The 13,188-nt window shown below is 47.0% G+C and overlaps 1 protein-coding gene across 10 annotated transcripts in view; it reads left to right on the top strand.

Moving 5' to 3' along the window:
- PLCD4 (phospholipase C delta 4) overlaps window positions 1–12,448 on the top strand; it is a 29,146-nt gene extending 16,698 nt beyond the window's left edge. The window contains exons 7-18 of one of the 10 annotated variants that reach the window (XM_054679359.2): window positions 3,323–3,524; window positions 4,813–4,957; window positions 5,942–6,094; window positions 7,437–7,613; window positions 8,680–8,775; window positions 8,899–9,055; window positions 9,399–9,515; window positions 9,754–9,926; window positions 11,065–11,200; window positions 11,512–11,661; window positions 11,740–11,847; window positions 12,184–12,448. In XM_054679359.2, coding sequence (XP_054535334.1) covers window positions 3,323–3,524; window positions 4,813–4,957; window positions 5,942–6,094; window positions 7,437–7,613; window positions 8,680–8,775; window positions 8,899–9,055; window positions 9,399–9,515; window positions 9,754–9,926; window positions 11,065–11,200; window positions 11,512–11,661; window positions 11,740–11,846 — 1,613 coding nt within the window. In that variant the 3' untranslated portion in view covers window position 11,847; window positions 12,184–12,448. Of the gene's footprint in view, window positions 1–3,322; window positions 3,525–4,812; window positions 4,958–5,941; window positions 6,095–7,436; window positions 7,614–8,679; window positions 9,056–9,398; window positions 9,516–9,753; window positions 9,927–11,064; window positions 11,201–11,511; window positions 11,988–12,183 lie in introns of those variants that run through there. The other 9 variants (XM_016950515.4, XM_054679358.2, XM_016950512.4 and 6 more) reach the window with 9 other exon arrangements.
- Window positions 12,449–13,188: the final 740 nt, after the last annotated feature.

Here is a 13,188-nt window from a genome sequence, read left to right on the forward strand (position 1 = left end):
AAAAAAAAAGAAAAAAGAAAAGAAAAAAAAGAATGGAGGTTGTAAAGCAATCATTTCAGAAAATGAAATCGAAGAGAGTTAAAAGTTTAAGAGATAGAATCTCTAGGCCGGGCGCTGTGGCTCACGCTTGGAATCCCAGCACTTTGGGAGGCCGAGGCAGGAGGATCACCTGAGGTCAGGAGTTTGAGAACAGCCTGGCCTACGTGGTGAAACCCCATCTCCACTAAAAACACAAAAAATTAGCTGGGTATGGTGGCAGGAGCCTGTAATCCCAGTTACTCGGGAGGCTGAGACAGGAGAATTGCTTGAACCTGGGAGGCAGAGGTTGCAGTGAGCTGAGATCGCACCACTGCACTCCAGCCTGGGCGACAGACCAAGACTCTGTTTCAAAAAAAAAAGAAAGAAAGAAAGAAAAAGAAAAAGAAAGAAAAAAGAAATAGGATCTTTTGTTACCTGTGCAGAATCCAGTAAACATCAGTCCAAGACTCTGTTTCAAAAAAAAAAAGAAAGAAAAGAGAAATAGGATCTTTTGTTACCTGTGCAGAATCCAGTAAACATCAGTCCAAGACTCTGTTTCAAACAAAAAAAAAAAGAAAGAAAAAAGAAATAGGATCTTTTGTTACCTGTGCAGAATCCAGTAAACATCAGTTACATTTGTTTTGACCCCGACCCCTCTTGGTGTTTCCTTCCCTTGAACTTGACAATCAGATACTTTATCTGGCTACAGGGAGTAGTATCAGTCAAAAAACCTGGGCTCAGGTCTCCACTGTGTTTCTTATTAACTGAGTAACTGTGAGCAAGTCACTTAACCTAACTAACTCAGTTTCCTCATTTGTAAAATAATTGATAAAATGAAATAATGCACATGAAAAGTATCTGGCAACTGTAAATTTACCTGAGTGATTTATTACTGTCAAGAATGAAACTTTCTGGCCGGGCACAATGGCTCATGCCTGTAATCCCAGCACTTTGGGAGGCCGAGGCAGGCGGATCACTTAAGGTCAGGAGTTCGAGACCAGCCTGGCCAACATGGTGAAACCCCTTCTCTACTAAAAATATAAAAATTAGCTGGGTATGGTGGCAGGCACCTGTAATTTGAGCTACTTGGGTGCCTGAGGCAGGAGAATTGATTGAACCCGGGAGGCGGAGGTTGCAGTGAGTGGAAATCGAACCACAGCACTCCAATCTGGGTGACAGAGTGAGACTCCATCTCAAAAACAAACCAACCAACCAACAAACAAAAAGAATGAAAATTCCACCAGGTATGGTAGCTCATGCCTATAATATGGGAGGGTGAGGCAGGAGGACTGCTTGAGTTCAGGAGTTCAAGACCAGCCTGGGCAACACAGTGAGACCCCATCTCTAAAAATAAAAAAAATAAAAAAATAACCAGGCTTGGTGGCACATTCCTGTAGTCCCAGCTACTTGAGAGGCTGAGGTGAGAGGATTGCTTGAGCCTGGAGGTCAAGGCTGCAGTGAGTTGTGATTGTGCCACTGTATCCAGCCTGGGTGACAGAGTGAGACTCTGTCTCCCAAAAAAAAAAAAAAAAAAGGGAACTTCCTGCCCAACTTCCTGTCCTTCTTCACAATCTCCAGGCCTTGTGAAACCTGGAGCAAGGAAGCTGGCCATGAGAGTCATGTTGTTCCACCTTCCAGGCGAGCCTCCTTGTAGCAACATCTCCTTGTAGCAACATTATTCTCAGTGAGACTGCACAGCCCAGTGGTGCAGGGCATGGCTCTGACACCTGGCGGCCTGGGTTCAAATCCCAGCTTCTACAGTTACAGATTATGAGATCTGGAGCAAGTTACCTAACCTCTCATGGCAGATTATATTACATCTACTTCATCACGTTACTGAGAACATGAGTGAGATGCTGCGTGGAATGCCCTGGGCATAGAGTGAGTGCTTGATAACTGTTAGTCATTGTTGTTGTTGTTGTATAAAGCCCATACTGAGATTGGAGGGAGCTATGGAAGGAGTAACAGGGCCCTTTTCTCAATGGGAGTGTAGTCTAAGGGGATGTTGACAAATGATCCTCAAAACATCATATGGGAACATGGACAGTAAGAAGAAACCCTCAGGCCATAGTTAGTCACAGGTACACAGCCCAAGGAAGAAAATACAGGTAACTTGGCCATGTCACTAAGCCTTTGACTTTGATTCTCTCTGGGCCTCAGTTTCCCCATCTATAAAATTAGCCCTTTGGATGTTGTCCATTATAGTAACTGTGAGCTCCATTTGGCTATTTAAAATTAAATTAACTAGGTCGGGCACGGTGGCTCACGCCTGTAATCCCTGCACTTTGGGAGGCCGAGGCAGGCGGATCACGAGGTCAGGAGATGGAGACCATCCTGGCTAACACAGTGAAACCCCATCTCTACTAAAAATACAAAGAAAAAAAAAGAGCCGGGTGTAGTGGGGGGCGCCTGTAGTCCCAGCTACTCGGGAGCCTGAGGCAGGAGAATGGCGTGAAACCGGGAGGCGGAGCTTGCAGTGAGCAGAGATCCTGCCACTGCACTCCAGCCTGGGAGACGGAGTGAGACTCTGTCTCAAAAATAAATAAATTAATTAATTAAATTAAATTAACTAAAATCTAATAAAATTTAAAACTTAGTTCTTCAGTTACACAAGCCACATTTCAAGTGCTCAGTAGCCACATGTGGCTAGAGGCTACTATATATGACACTACAGAATAAAATGTTTTTCTCTTTAGTACTATAGCATAAAAAAAGACCAAAAAAAAAAGTTTAAAAAAAAAGACATTTATCTCATCATAGGAAGTTCTATCGGATAGCACTGGACTCAAATGAACTTTTTTTTTTGGGGACGGAGTCTCACTCTGTCCCCCAGGCTGGAGTGCAGTGGCGCGATCTGGGCTCACTGCAAGCTCTGCCTCCCGGGTTCACGCCATTCTCCTGCCTCAGCCTCCCGAGTAGCTGGGACTACAGGCGCCCGCCACCATGCCCGGCTAATTTTTTGTGTTTTTAGTAGAGATGGGGTTTCACCGTGTTAGCCAGGGTGGTCTCGATCTCCTGACCTTGTGATCTGCCCGTCTCAGCCTCCCAAAGTACTGGGATTACAGGCGTGAGGCACCGCGCCCAGCCTTGAATGATCTTAATGATTCCTTTTAACATTCTTTGAGGGTGGGAATGATTGAAATGATACACACTAGGTGGGGCAAGTTTGGGATCTAAAGGCTGGGAATGGGTGCCATCTGAAAGGCAGGGCTCTGGATGGAGTGGGAGGAAGGATGGACTGTAGGTGTGCTGGGATGCTCCCATTCAGAGCTTCTCACCTAGTGTTCCCCTGTCCACACTCCAGGCAAACTGCGGCATGTGCTGAGCATGGATGGCTTCCTCAGCTACCTCTGCTCTAAGGATGGAGACATCTTCAACCCAGCCTGCCTCCCCATCTATCAGGATATGACTCAACCCCTGAACCACTACTTCATCTGCTCTTCTCATAACACCTACCTAGTGGGGGACCAGCTTTGTGGCCAGAGCAGCGTCGAGGGATATATACGGTGCAGTGGTGGTAGAGAAGGGGTCCAACTCATGAGAGGGACCATGTAGAAAAGTGAGGGGAGCTGTCAGTGTCTAACAGATTGGGACAGTGTTGTGGGGGTTTAGGGGCTGAGGAGCCCTGGATACCAGAGACACTTGGAGGAGATATTGAAGACTGGTGGGAGAATGGTAATGAAACCCTATGGGTAAATGGAACTTCTCTTTCACAAGCTATGAAACTCTCCTGGAACTCAGAGGCCCTGACAGATTTATATTTAACAAATTAATAAACAGATTGTTAAATGGAAGGCAATAGAGAATAGGAGTTAAAAATATAGGTTCTGGAGTCAGCCCATCTGAAATTATATCCTAGCTCCTTCACTTGGTACTCTGGGGCTAAGTATTTAACTTCTATACCTCAGTCTCCCCATCTGTGAAACAGGGATGGTAACAGTGCCTATTCTGTCTGGGTTGTTGTGAAGAGATAATCCATATGTCAATAGCTAATAAGCAGTTCTGATTTTATTGTGACTAATCATGGATTAGATTGAATAGTCAAGATATCTTTCTATTACCAGCAACTGAACTAGTAGCTTCAAGGGATACAAAGATGAGTGGAACATATAGTTTCCACCTTAGGAAGTCTAGCTGAGGAATTAAGGTGTAAATTTACTGACAGTTTGAATAACCAGGATGTTGTATAGGGATATAAAGCCAGAACACCACTGGACACAATGGCTTATGCCTGTAATTCCAGCACTTTGGGAGGCCGAGGCAGGGAGATCGCTTGAGCCCAAGAGTTCGAGACCAGGCTGGGCAACATAGTGAGAGCCCGTCTCTACAAAAAATGCAAAAATTAGCCAGGCATGGTGATGTGTGCTTTTAGTACCAGCTACTCGGGAGGCTGAGGTGGGAAGATCGTTTAAGCCTGAGAGGTCAAGGCTGCAGTGAGCCATGTTCACACCACTGCACTCTAGCCTGGGTGACAGATTTAGACCCTGTCTCAAAAAAATAAAAGTAAATATAAATAAATAAGTAAAACCAGAACACCAGACCCATCATGAGGCAATGTGTGATGGATTGCTATGGAAGGACTGTGAGTCAGGTGGGCTGAAGTATGGGTAGAGATCAGCGTGAGCTTGCAGCAGTGTCCCCATGGATGGAGAAGGCTCTATGCAGATGTAGCTTGAAGGGGTCCGGATGGGTAAGTGCTGGTGAGCGCTGTTCTCTCCAGAGTGGGGAGAGTCCCTAGGTAGAAGATCAGATATTGACCTCTCCTATTTCTCGGTGGGGATGGGGTTCTTTCAGGGCCCTGAAGCGGGGGTGCCGCTGCGTGGAGGTGGATGTATGGGATGGACCTAGTGGGGAACCTGTCGTTTACCACGGACACACCCTGACCTCCCGCATCCTGTTCAAAGATGTCGTGGCCACAGTAGCACAGTATGCCTTCCAGGTAGTAGCCCCAGGATGGGGACACTGGTGAGGCCAGAAGGTCTGAGGGAAGACTGACTGGCTCTGGGTCTGGGGAGGGTGGAGGAGTACAGGGGAAGTTCCATCAAAAGAGGATTTAACTGTAAAGCATCAGGCAAATACTAAAGGCTGATTATGAATAAGTGTTGGACATGTTACTAATAATTAGTAGTTATGGAGGTAATTACTTATGGTTAGAAACTATTACTTCTTCAGGCCAGGTGTGGTGGCTTACGCCTGTAATCCCAGGACTTTGGGAGGCCGAGGCGGGTGGATCACCTGAGGTTGGGAGTTTGAGACTAACCTGACCAACACGGAGAAACCCCGTCTCTATTAAAAATAGAAAATTAGCTGGGCGTGGTAGTGCATGCCTGTAATCCCAGCTACTTGGGTGGCTGAAGCAGGAGAATCCTTTGAACCCAGGAGGCAGAGGTTTGCAGTGAGCCGAGATCGCACCAGTGCACTCCAGCCTGGGCAACAAGAGTGAAACTCCATCTCAAAAAACAAAACAAAACAAAAAACTATTACTTCTAACAAGTTCTATCACCCTTCTGGAAGAGGTGGATAGGAAACACAGATAGTGGTGAGTAGGGCTGATGAACAATGGGAATCTGGAGGATGAAAGCATGAGAGTGCAACATGAACACATAACCAGGGAATGTGGCCTGGCCTTCCCACTAAGAGCCTGAAAACTCAAAGGTCCCAGAGGGGCCTGGGTCAGACTTGGCACAGGTATGAGATTTAGGATCCCAAGATGTGAATATGTCTTTAGATGTGGGCAGTGTCGCAGGCATGGGCCTCAGACCCAGCAAGATCTCACTGAATCCTATAATGGAGTTGGAAGAGTTTAGTGATCAGGGTACTCATTTGAGTGAGTAAGTAGGGAGGCTTAGGAAGCGGGTACTTGAAGAAGTAGGTTGCAGTGTTTTAGAACTCTGAATCCATCATTCCCTCCCCTCACCACCAGACGTCAGACTACCCAGTCATCTTGTCCCTGGAGACCCACTGCAGCTGGGAGCAGCAGCAGACCATGGCCCGTCATCTGACTGAGATCCTGGGGGAGCAGCTGCTGAGCACCACCTTGGATGGGGTGCTGCCCACTCAGCTGCCCTCACCTGAGGTAGGGACACTGTTCCTCCGGCCCAGGCTCTGCTGTGGCTTCTGGATTCCGCCACCTGGGCTCCTTCCTCTATGCCCCTCTTTGTTCCCTTCTTTCTATCCTTGGATGGACCATCTTGCTCTTTAATGTCCTTGGATCCTTGGAGACAATTTTAACTTAAAATCTAACCGAACACAGAATTCTATTTATAGCTCTCTAAGTTTTAAATCAACAATTTACATTATTTCTTTTCTCAGTGGAAGTATCTTGATTTTTTTCTGGTAGTTCATAGTTGTTGTGGACTATACAAACAATATAAAGGGAAATCTCCCCTCCTATCATAATCCCAACCTCTCCCATAACAAGCAGCTATCGATAGATTTTTTTTTTTTTTTTTTTTTTTTTTTTGAGACAGAGTTTTGCTCTTGTCGCCCAGGCTGGAGTGCAATGGTGCGATCTCAGCTCACTGCAACCTCTGCCTCCCGGGTTCAAGCGATTCTCCTGCCTCAGCCTCCTGAGTAGCTGGGATTATAGGCGTGCACCACCACACCTGGCTAATTTTTGTATTTTAGTAGAGATGAGATTTCACTATGTTAGCCAGGCTGGTCTCGAATCCGTGACCTCACGTGATCCACCCTCCTCAGCCTCCCAAAGTGCTGTGATTACAGGCGTGAGTTACTGCGCCTGGCCCTGAGTTTTCAAGTTATGTTTCTAAAGGCTTTCCCACGGTAAGATTATTCAGGCCAGGCACGTTGGTTCACGCCTCTAATCCCAGCACTTTGGGAGGCCGAGGCAGGTGGATCATGAAGTCAGGTGTTCAAGACTAGCCTGGCCAACATAGTGAAAACCCATCTCTACTAAAAATACAAATTAGCTGGGCATGATGGTGGGCACCTGTAATCCCAGCTACTTGGGAGGCTGAGGCAGGAGAATTGCTTGAACCTGGAAGGTGGTGGTGCAAGTGAGCTGAGATTGCGCCACTGCACTCCAGCCCGGGCGACAGTGCGAGACTCCATCTCAAAAAAAAAAAAAAAAAGATTATTCAAAAAGGTTCTCTATTTCCTTCTTGTATTCTTATGTTCTTTATATTGACATGTAAATCTCTAATCTATAATGAGTATTTACTGTGTCAAATGTGTGGCAGGAGACCATATATATTATTTTCCATATGGATAGAGATATTAAAAGTTTGCTTAACAATATGGGAATTCCAGTTGTATGTATCAAGCAGCTAATCTCTTCCCTCGGGAACTTCCGACCACTCACTCACTTCCTCTGCCTTTGAGAACAATGAGACTGGCATGATTCCCAGAAGGACCCAAGAGCAGACAGGTAGACAGGCCCCTTCATTTTTGTCCCCTAGGAGCTTCGGAGGAAGATCCTGGTGAAGGGGAAGAAGTTAACACTTGAGGAAGACCTGGAATATGAGGAAGAGGAAGCAGAGCCTGAGTTGGAGGAGTCAGAATTGGCGCTGGAGTCCCAGTTTGAGACTGAGCCTGAGCCCCAGGAGCAGAACCTTCAGAATAAGGACAAAAAGAAGGTAAGCCAGGAGTGGTCTTTCTGCTGTGGTATTTAGTCAACTTGTGCAAGCTGAAGGCCTGTTCATGACTAGAGCCGTGCAAGATGCAGGGCCGAGGAGCAATGACCCTTCCTCCCAATGAAGGAGATTTAAGACTGCATACATGGCATCAATATATATTATATACTGCCATATATAGGTATGTTGCAGTGGCTTTCCAACTTCTTTGGGCCACATCTTTTTTTAAAAAATGAAATCTTACGCAAAATAGATAAATGCAGAACCATCCTAGTTGAAGCACCCATTTGGCTCTCTCCTGGGTGCCCTAGTGACTCCTGAGACATTTTTGTACTTCTTGGTCTTCTTAAAGGCCAGCTTGAAAACCAGTGATGAGCGGGTGTGTGTTTGTATGTGTAACATTATTATATTGGGTAAGTAGGGGTTACTGGAATGATTGCTGTGATCTCAACCAAAGTGGGCATAGAGAAAGCTTTTTGGAAAGGATGAGTTTTAGGAAGGGCCAGCAGTAGCCAGAGGAGCAGGAAGGAGAGCATTTTGAGGTGGGGAAGGTGAAGGCTCTGAGAAGGCTGTACTAGAGTGGTCCATCTCCCTATGGGGAAGGGAGGCAGAGGGAGAAGGGATGCCATTGGTGGGGCCTCCAAGATCCTGGTTTGAAGTCTGCCTTTCTCTTGTGTACTTGCGTGGCTCACTCAGCTGACTGACTCCTAGCTTATCCTGTGCTTTCTGGGGCTGTGGTGTCTAACCTGCTGCCATGTCCAGGGATGGAAATGGGAATTCAGGAGACAAATCCAAAGATATTACTCTGGGACTCTCACATCCTTCCAGGTGTGACTTACATGACCATTTGCATACCTTGACATATCTGTCTGGATTCATGTACATTTTGACCAAAGATTATTGTTCGTTTTAAACGAGAGGGAGGGAGGATTATGCCTCTCTGTTTAAATATAATAATAAATTTAAAACCTGTCACCCAGGATATAACATAGAGCAAACACAAGCCCAGAGGTTGACACTGATCCCAGCAGTACATGCAGACTGCCTTTATTCCCATTCCCACCCCCAGGTTGTGACGTGCCCGCTGTTTTGTCCGTCTATCTGTTGTCAGATTGTGGCCCAGGCTCCTATTTCCAAGCCTGAGTCCCTTCTCTTGTCCCGGCAGGTGAGGCAGGAGGGAGAATACAGTGGGGAGGCAGTGGGCAGAGGTTTAGGTTGGATGGCCATTATCTTCTTCTCTCTCAGACTGCTGAGGGTTCAATTCCATCTTCTTTTCCACCTTCTCCAGAAATCCAAGCCCATCTTGTGTCCAGCCCTCTCTTCCCTGGTTATCTACTTGAAGTCTGTCTCATTCCGCAGCTTCACACATTCAAAGGAGCACTACCACTTCTACGAGATATCATCTTTCTCTGAAACCAAGGCCAAGCGCCTCATCAAGGAGGCTGGTCAGGACCAAAATGGAGGGATGGGGAGGGAAGTGGGATGGATAGGTTCAGGCCTGATGGACTGGCAGGTAAGTCCCAAGAAAAAAGACAAGGTAGCTAAGGAGAGATGAAGGAGTTCAGAAACTCCTCAGAGCAGGCAAGGGCAGAGGAGTTATGAATAGTGGCTCAAGGGTCTAGGGGCACGAAAGCTGGTCTGGATGGACAGAGTAGAGAGGCACAGTGAAACTTTCTGGAGCCAGCTTCAGATGCTGGAGAGAAGGGTGAAGAGTAGGCAGGGTCCTTGGGACTAGGGAAGTGGGAGATGCCACCCCACTTCCATCTCCCTCTCTATACCCTTTTACAGGCAATGAGTTTGTGCAGCACAATACTTGGCAGTTAAGCCGTGTGTATCCCAGCGGCCTGAGGACAGACTCTTCCAACTACAACCCCCAGGAACTCTGGAATGCAGGCTGCCAGATGGGTGAGGAGGAAGCAGGGACTGGGAAGAGGGAGTGGAGGAGCAGCAGGTGGGAAATAAGTTCTCTAGTGATGGTAGGGTTGGGGAATGCTCAAGAAAATTGCTAGGCTGAGAAATGCTATCAGTGGAGGTATTACCAGCAGGTACCGTGCACCCAGTACCTATCTTCTTAACTCCCTGAAAGAGGGGCTGGAAGGCCTCCATGGTGAATCTTGCTCTTCTTTTCTCCTGGGGCCCTCAGTGGCCATGAATATGCAGACTGCAGGGCTTGAAATGGACATCTGTGATGGGCATTTCCGCCAGAATGGCGGCTGTGGCTATGTGCTGAAGCCAGACTTCCTGCGTGATATCCAGAGTTCTTTCCACCCTGAGAAGCCCATCAGCCCTTTCAAAGCCCAGACTCTCTTAATCCAGGTACAATGGAAATAAACTGTTGGGAAGAAACTGAGATAACTGGGATAGAAGTGAGGGAAGAGGTGGCTAGGCCTGACCGGAATGTAGAGGCCGGATAGCCTATTAACAGTGTCTAGTTTTAGCTTTTGGAGCCAGCTGCCTAGCTTCAAACCACAACTTCCTAATTGGGTAATGTTGGGCAAGTTCCTTAACCTCTCCATACCTCAGTCTGCTCACCTGCAAAATAGGGGTAATACTACCACCTGCCTCACAGGGTTATAAGGAGTATAACAGTTAATATAAAGTTCTTACAATTCCTGGCACACAGGAAGTGCTATAAAAGAGGCTGGCTGGGAGCGATAGCTTACACCTGTAATCCCAGCGCTTTAGAGGCCAAGGCAGGAGGACTGCTTGAGCCTAGGAGTTTGAGACCAGTCTGGAAAACAGTGAGACCCCCGTCTCTACAAAAAATTTAAAAATTAGCCTGGCATGGTGGCACATGACTATAGTCCTGGCTACTCAGGAGGCTAAGGCTGGAGGGTCACTTTAGCCCAGGAGATGGAGGTTGCAGTGAGCTATGACTGCCCCACTGCATTCCAGCTTGGTCAAGAGTATGATCGTGTCTCTTTGAAAAAAAAAAAAGTGGCTGCTGTCATTAGCATGCCTACTTTCAAACTGTTGAATTTCTACCTGGATCCATTTAATTTATTTGTTTATTCTGAGATAGAGTCTTGCTCTGCTGCCCAGGCTGGAGTGCAGTGGCATGATCTTGGCTCACTGCAACCTCCGCCTCCTGGGTTCAAGTGATTCTCCCATCTGAGCCTTCCGAGTAGCTGGGACTACAGGCGCCCGCCACCATGCCTGGCTAATTTTCGTATTTTTAGTAGAGATAGGGTTTCACCATGTTGGCCAGGCTGGTCTCCTGGTTTCAAGTGATCTGCCCACCTCGGCCTCCTGAAGTGTTGGGATTACAGGTGTGAGCCACCGTGCCCGGCCTTTGGGTGCATTTTAAATTGCAGATAGAATACTAGAAGAAAATATACTACCCATGGAGGATGTTTTACAAACCAAAAAGCTTCTTCTCCCCTGGGGTTGGGAGTAGGGTCGGGTGGGGCTGGGCTGAGCAGGAACTTGTGAGATTCCAGAGCCCTGACTACAGGTGATCAGCGGTCAGCAACTCCCCAAAGTGGACAAGACCAAAGAGGGGTCCATTGTGGATCCACTGGTGAAAGTGCAGATCTTTGGTGTCCGTCTAGACACAGCACGGCAGGAGACCAACTATGTGGAGAACAATGGTGAGAAACTGGCAGTGCTGGGGAGGTGGGGGTAGGAGCATGATTAGTTCTCCTTCTAGTCTGTCTTCCATTAAGTATAGCGTCTGTTATTGCATGTCCCCACATGGGAGGCAGTGTGGAACAGTACAAAGAATCCTGGCTCTTCACTTAAAAGCTCCAGTGACCCGGGCAAATTACTTGCTTACTCTGAGCCTTTTTCCTTACCTGTAAAATGCTGATTGCCATCTAGATTAAATGAGAACACAAGAAAAGCAACCCAGTCAAGAAAACTGTCATAATGTCTTCTTATTTCTTTCTGTCCACCAACTCAGGTTTTAATCCATACTGGGGGCAGACACTATGTTTCCGGGTGCTGGTGCCTGAACTTGCCATGCTGCGTTTTGTGGTAATGGATTATGACTGGAAATCCCGAAATGACTTTATTGGTCAGTACACCCTGCCTTGGACCTGCATGCAACAAGGTGAGCCAGCCCCTTTGACCCCTGGCCAATACCCCAGCTCTGGCTGCCTTCCTAATGCTGTCCTCCTGCCCCTTCCAGGTTACCGCCACATTCACCTGCTGTCCAAAGATGGCATCAGCCTCCGCCCAGCTTCCATCTTTGTGTATATCTGCATCCAGGAAGGCCTGGAGGGGGATGAGTCCTGAGGTGGGCATTTCACGGGAAGGGTTGGTGTGCTGGCTTTAGATGGTGAGAAACATCTGGAAGGATGCTCTAGAGAACAAATGGAGGTGGTGAAAATCAAGCTTTGGATTGTGCATTCCTAGGCACAAAATTACCTCATTCTTCCTAACAAGCAATCTGGGACCTGATTTTCCACCTTTTTTCTCTTTTCTTCCCTTCCTTTGTTTTCATAAGCCTTTGGTATCTTTCCTGCCCCTTTCCTTTGTGTACTCTATACTGGAGTTCCCTTCTTCCTCTTGCTGTAGGCTCAATCCCATACCGACATCTACAACTAATCTTTCCCATCAATTCTGTGTGAAGGCAGGTTGCAACTAGAAATTCAGAGGGGCTTGGAACAGAGAAACCTAAAGAAGCATCATCCCCTCCATCCCCAACTTCCTCAAAGCCCAAAGCCAAGGGAAGGATAAATCAAGGCTCAAGCCTTCCCCAGCAAAGATTAGGGAAAGAGACTTGACCCCAGGACTGTACTACGACTCTTAAGAGAACACTGCACAGCACTCAAAGTCCCCCACTGGACTGCTTCCTCCTTAGCCCCACTGGTATAAATATATCTATCTGTCTCCAATTTGGCTTCAATATGGTCTGTCATTGTTGGGCAAGAAGGGGAGGTACAAGGGTTGTGGGGACATCTGGGTAGTCAGGTGAGACAAGGAAAAGGTAGAGAAAGAGGTTCCCAGGAGACCTCTTGCATGTGCTACATAGGAAGGACACAGAGTATGGCTTTTAAGAATCACGGCAAAAGCAGACAAAAGGTTATGTGGTCCCAGCCTTCCTGAAGAGTCTGGCTGGAACCATCCTGGTTTATGTCTGTTGTCCCAGCATAATTATTAATAGTACCCTCTTTAAGTTTTCCCAGTGTGTCCCAGTTTAGATGATCAATTATATAGTAAGGCACTACAGAATTATACTGTGAAGCAGTTATAGAATTCTGAATTGGAGATTTTCCTCTCTAGTCATCTGCCTTTCCATAGTATCCTTGTGTTTTAACACCTTAGTGTAGCTGCTGAGCCAGTCTGAGGATTGATGATGAGCTAAAGTTGCTTCTAGGAGGAGGCTTAGTGGGTAGCAATCCTCCCTCTATAGATACAGGTAGACAAAGGAGCTTGGAAGTAGGGAGCAGGTCAAGGGTCAAAATGGCTCAAGGACAGGGAGAAGGCAGACCTAGGCCTGTTTCAGTATCAATACTGAGTGAAGATGGAAGGGACAAAAGGGAGGCAGAGGTCTGAGAGGGGACAGAGTTGATCAAGATGACAGCCTGGAAATGTTAAGACAGGGATTTGGATGAATCTATAATGTAGTAACCAC

Source organism: Pan troglodytes, chromosome 13 (genome assembly GCF_028858775.2).
Source record: "Pan troglodytes isolate AG18354 chromosome 13, NHGRI_mPanTro3-v2.0_pri, whole genome shotgun sequence".
NCBI classification, from domain to species: Eukaryota; Metazoa; Chordata; class Mammalia; order Primates; family Hominidae; genus Pan; species Pan troglodytes.